We start from the raw sequence: 5,827 nt of genomic DNA, 5'->3' as shown, positions 1-5,827 counted from the left end.
GTATAGTTCATGTGTTATCCTTCTTGTCAACAATACGGTATAAATGTATAGTTCATGTGTTATCCTTCTTGTCAACAATACGGTATAAATGTATAGTTCATGTGTTATCCTTCTTGTCAACAATACGGTATAAATGTATAGTTCATGTGTTATCCTTCTTGTCAACAATACGGTATAAATGTATAGTTCATGTGTTATCCTTCTTGTCAACATTACAGTATGAATGTATAGTTCTTACTTAAACCTGTATAGTTCTTATTTCTAACAGTCCTTACCTACAGGCATTTTAGTCAAAAAACATATTTCAAATACATCGAACTCATCTGTGTTGAAAGCAAATTTTCCTTTGTCAATGTTTTCTCTGGATACCAACACCTGTCCTTTAGAATCTGTGACCTAAAAGAGAAAGTATTATCTATTTATCTATGAAAAGCCATTTTAATTATTTTCAATTTTTCTCAATAAAATTAAAATAAACATATAATTAATGGTTAATATACTCACACAAAAATGGAAAACTAATTCACCAATTACTGACTACCATGCCGATATCATCTTTTGCCTCCCAAGAGTTAATTTGCTATTCCTGGACAGGCAAGAAAGCTTATAAAATGACTGACAAGTAAAGTACTGGTCAAATAATCCAAAACCTGTATAAAATATCATAAATACCTACATATTAGCTGAAGGTTTTCGGTAAATTTTTTATACCCAAAAGGTTATCATTTTCTTAAATCGAAAATGTACTTCCAATAATACTTACCTCCCTCACTTACAGTTATTTCTCAACTGCTAGGATTTCTTTACCTTTGCCCAACTAAGCATTGGTATGATTTTTCTCACTTGCTCCAGTCTTTTATTCCCCACTTAATTGCTCTTGGCATTATCTTTCATGACTATCTCTTGGTACAGTATATAAGCACCTCCTTCAGATAATATTGTCATTTTTTCGAGACTGACTGAATCCGCAGTCCCTAACACCAGCTCTTAGTTTGAAGGAATGGCAGGAGAGTGTGAAAGGAGGTAAGTGTTATTTGAAATAAATTTGATTTAAGAAAATGTTAACTTCCAAAACATACTTGACTGCACTCACACTACAGCTAGAATCCCATATTGATAAGGAGGAGGGGCCGGTGAGGGCATCATCCATACAGAATGTGTCTGCATAGATTGTTGTCATGCCAGTAGAAGATTAGCACCCTAGTGGGGGACTGCACTACATCCAGAACATGTATATTTTTCACCCGGAACCTAAGTCATGCACTGTGGGAGAAATTGATTTGATCCGTCATCACCATTGGCCAGGCCCCAACAAGGAATTATAGGGCCATGGCCCCTAAATCTCACATTGGTGGCTAGGGCATTTGGACTGCAAGAGATATATTTGCAAGTGGATCCCAAACTGTAGCTATAAAGTTATGCATTCCACACCATAAGGATCATAACAGGAAGGTAAGCAACACCAAAGTGGACAAACCTTCTCCTCAACCTGAAGTCCAAAGGGCAACACCCCAAACTCGGAATGATGGGATCCTGTATACCATACTCAAGCTGAGGAAACACAACTCATCTGGTCTGGAATTATACACTCATCATCACTCCTCAACTATATGGGCAAGGAAAATTCCTCTTGCTCCTAGAATTATGGGGAGGACGTGGAGCAACTGGTGCTCAACCAAGGACCCAGGATGGGACCACTCTGTGTTTGGAATTACAAAGAGACAATGGGCCCTCTTCCATGAACAATGTACTGAACCAATATTGATCAAAAAGAAAGGTCATGCTCAACCCAACCAGATAGCTAAGTGTCAAATCTTAATCGGTATTATGAGTAGGCTCTCGCATAGGCTGGTGCTGCTCCTGCCAATATCTGGGAAAAAAACATTCAGGGTCCTTCTTCTTCGGCATTCAAACACTCTGGAGAAATAATCTCTGCCTGCCACTCCAGTGTCTGGGAACCAGGAGTGATAAGGACTCTCTAGCTCCACTAGAACAGGAGGGGGGGTATATGCTTTGGGGAGACCTGGGGAACAACTGAACTGGATTTATTCAGTCCACTGATCAGTAGGGATGGGCATAATCCCCTTATGCTTTATTCGTGATGGTCCATGAATGGCAGTCCAGCATAGAAGGGTAATACTACCCGGCAACCTGTATAAAGGATATTAAATTAGTGATTGCTAGTGTGGAATTGGTTTGATAAAAGCACAACTGCCTGGGCAACACTTGCTACAGAGTAAGATCCTGGAAAGGTAAGAAGAGATGAAATTAGCAATGAAAATATTCATCCCTCTATATCATCTAGCAGATAGCTACAGGGGGTAGTTGAAAACCCTCAGAGGAAAATACTGTCAGTTCATGCAAATAATGTGAGCAAAAGTATTAGGGGAGATCCACATATCAGCCCCCACAATGTCCTCCAGTGGGTAATTCAACTGGGCTGTTAACAACAAAGAAATGTGACAAATCTGATGAGATGTGACTTGCAGAAGTCTCCTCGCCTCCAAAGAGAACCCAGAATAAGCAATATGGATCAATTTTCGTATCCACTCTGTCAAGGTAACTGAGGATAAATCCTGGGAAACTGAAGGGTCACAATGAATAAAAAAACCAGTGTCTAGCATCTCTAAAAGCTTTAATGCATGCAATACAACACTTGGAGACCCTCATTGGACATAACAAATGATCAGGATCCAATTGTTCAGAGGTGAGAAATAGTGGTCAGATGAATCAGTGAAAAGTATTTATCCCCTTCCTTGGCTTCCAGTGTCTTAGGTAAGACAGACATGTCTGGGTATAGAAGGACATAATTATAGTGAACAAGCGTCCTGTGCCCGTGCAGTGCACACAACTCCGACCGGCACCGTCCACAGGTCAGCAGCAACAAAAAATAAACCTTAAAGGAAAGGTGATACATAGTACCTGAGACTAAGAGCTCAAATGAATGTCACGAAAAAGCATGTAACATCATCTCGTATATATCCCATTTAGGTAACTGAAATGGTAATTTGGAACAGAGGACCCAAAGCAACTTGAGGAGGCTGGAGAGCACTGGAAACTCAAAGAATTTCTATCTCTTTGAGTATCGAAAGGTAGCCGATAATGCTACCTTATATAGGGCTATTGTGGAAGATGCAAAACACTTGTCAAAGAGTCAAGTCAAAACTGAGCTATGGTTGGCACATCTGGAAGAAGTGGGTTCAACCTTCACACAATATACCATTGTAGATATGCTTGTCATTGCTGTTGATAAATGACCATTGTGGGACAATGCAGAGACTGAGACAGGCATGTGGTAACCTTAGAAATTAAACCCCAATGCCATGCAAAGGACCATACAACCTCCATGCATGAGCTTCAGGATGGATCAGTGTAAGATGTCAGATCATGGCTGCCTCGATAGAGTCAGTCAAAAGAGAAAGTGGAAGAGATGGGCACTGCTGAAGGTACCACCGAAGAAGAAACCAGGGTTGAGCCAGGCCAATCCGGTGCCACCAACAGAACATGACCAGGGGTTGAATAAATCATTGCTAGAGTCCTGGGGAACAGACAAATAGGTGGGTAGGCACATAGGTGCAAACCAGTCCAGTCCTGACGAAGTGTATTTATTGCCAATGTCCAAAGGTGAAGTACCAGAAACCAAAATGCCAGTAGTTGGAGTTCCAATGTGGGGGAAATGCAACAATCATCAGTGTCCCAAACCGAGAACAAATCCAACAGAAAAGCCCTCGATGAAGCATCTATTCTGTTGAGAAAATCCGGCAGGGTCTAGACAATTGACCTACCACCAAATTCATTACCCCCGGAACATAGCCATCTAATAGAACTATATGAATGGAGAGGGCTGAATATAGTAGAGCCAAGATTCAAAAACAAAAAGATCTGGACCAAATGGAAAATGTAAGATACCACCATAGAATAATTGGAGTGTGAACCATGATAACTCTATATTTATTCATTTATTGAGATACAAAACCTTAGGAAGTAAAATAATTAAGATTAAGTAAAATTTAATATATGCAATTAAGATAAAAGAGAAATAATAAAAAGTATCTGTCCATATTTAACTGGCTAACAAAGACTTTTTTGTGACCAGTCAAATGCTCAATCCCTGTTTATAAAGCCTTAATTTTAACATCTCCCCCATAGTATCTGTCAGCTGGCTAGTTTACCATCTCTCCCCACTATATCTGTCAGCTGGCTAGTTTACCATCTCCCCCACGATATCTGTCAGCTGGCTAGTTTACCACATCCCCCACTATATCTGTCAGCTGGCTAGTTTACCATATCCCCCCACTATATTTGTCAGCTGGCTAGTTTAGCATCTCCCCCACAATATCTGTCAGCTGTCTAGTTTACCATCTCCCTCACTATATCTGTCAGTTGGCTTGTCTGATGAGCTCTAGTACTGGGTGAAAGATTTCGTCTGCACCGGATATAGCACTATAAAAGGCAGTATAGATGACATATCGTTATACATTTTTCTTTACTTTCACTTGTAAATTTTTAGAAATAGATAACACAAACCTGATTATCATGTATATAGCCTTTAGAAAACAAAACTGCCAGGTATATATCACTCCCTAACTACATTCTAAAAAAAAACTACATTTCTCAGGCAAATTGGGCATACATTACTTGCAAAAAAGCTATTTAAATAAACTTTTAGGTGATAAAGTTAGTAGACAGTTTGAATGGGTAGTGAAAGAAATTCTACTCTACTAGCCACTCCAAGAGTCTCCAAACTTGATTTTACAAAAAAAAAAAAATGGGTTCCTTGTCATCAAACTTTTAGGTCATTCATTAGGTACAAACAATAAATTTGCAATTTCTGTTGCAAAAACACAAATTATTAGAAATCGTAACAAAGAGAAGCTTAAGTTCATATGGTGGGCCTATAAATACTAATCAAACAGACTGCAACGATATCAATAGACTTTTACTAGAACTTACACATTAACCAATTAGTCTATGGATAATGAAAGAAAACTGAAAAATGCAAGTCAAACTGAAACGCGTTGTTTTTGTTTTAAGTTTTATTGATAATAATAATATAGAATAGATTTATACACATTGAAAATTTCAAAACATACTCGTATAGATATATCAAACAAAACAATCACTAAATAAGTTCATTAAAATCTAAATGGCAATTCTCTATACTTTTTAATTTTAATAAACCTTACGTACGGCAATATCGGTTTTCTGCCCCGGAGCGTCACCTAGTTCATACTCTCCTATCACAAGAACTTTCTTCTCAATTTCCTCCTTTAAACAACGTTTACTATTCGGGGGTAATTGAAGCATTAAAGACTCAACAGTTACTGTTAAATATATTACAAAAAAGCAGATGTCATAACACTTATACATGTTTCTAAACCACATAAAAATATTCCAGATATTCAAGTACAACTATAACTTATAGTATAACTATAAATAGGCCTGCCAACCAGTAAATTCGATCACATGCAGAATACCAGGCTACCATGAAGACGTGGCATTGCTATAGAGGGCGTTATAGTCATATTCAAATATACATCCAGTTTCCCAGATATTTTTTAACTAATTTATTAGAATTTTCATAAACAAATCTCGAAGATAGACGTATAAGTGATAAGTGTACTCGGACTATGAAACCAAGGAGTCATGGGCCATGGCTCGTAGCAGCAAAAAAATTCGCTCTGCACTTTATAGCTGTGGGGCTATAAGAGCACTCATTAACTTCTGCAGAATCTCTCCTAACCTAAGATCCAGAACCTATATAAGATTTTTCCGAATCTAAAGGCAGAAACACTACAATTAATTTTAAAACTGTCTCGATTACATT

The 5,827-nt window shown here is 38.2% G+C and overlaps 1 protein-coding gene across 1 annotated transcript in view; it reads right to left on the bottom strand.

Moving 5' to 3' along the window:
• LOC106466409 (transmembrane emp24 domain-containing protein bai-like) overlaps positions 1-5,511 on the bottom strand; it is a 12,136-nt gene extending 6,625 nt beyond the window's left edge. The window contains exons 1-2 of the mRNA XM_013926696.2: positions 5,191-5,511; positions 276-396 (exon numbers count right to left, since the gene is read on the bottom strand). Coding sequence (XP_013782150.1) covers positions 276-396; positions 5,191-5,385 — 316 coding nt within the window. The 5' untranslated portion in view covers positions 5,386-5,511. The remainder of the gene's footprint in view (positions 1-275; positions 397-5,190) is intronic.
• Between the last annotated feature and the right edge of the window lie 316 nt (positions 5,512-5,827).

The sequence above is a fragment of the Limulus polyphemus genome, unplaced genomic scaffold (assembly GCF_000517525.1).
Source record: "Limulus polyphemus unplaced genomic scaffold, Limulus_polyphemus-2.1.2 Scaffold2250, whole genome shotgun sequence".
Classification (NCBI taxonomy): Eukaryota; Metazoa; Arthropoda; class Merostomata; order Xiphosura; family Limulidae; genus Limulus; species Limulus polyphemus.
This window is presented reverse-complemented; position numbering and strand designations above follow the sequence as displayed.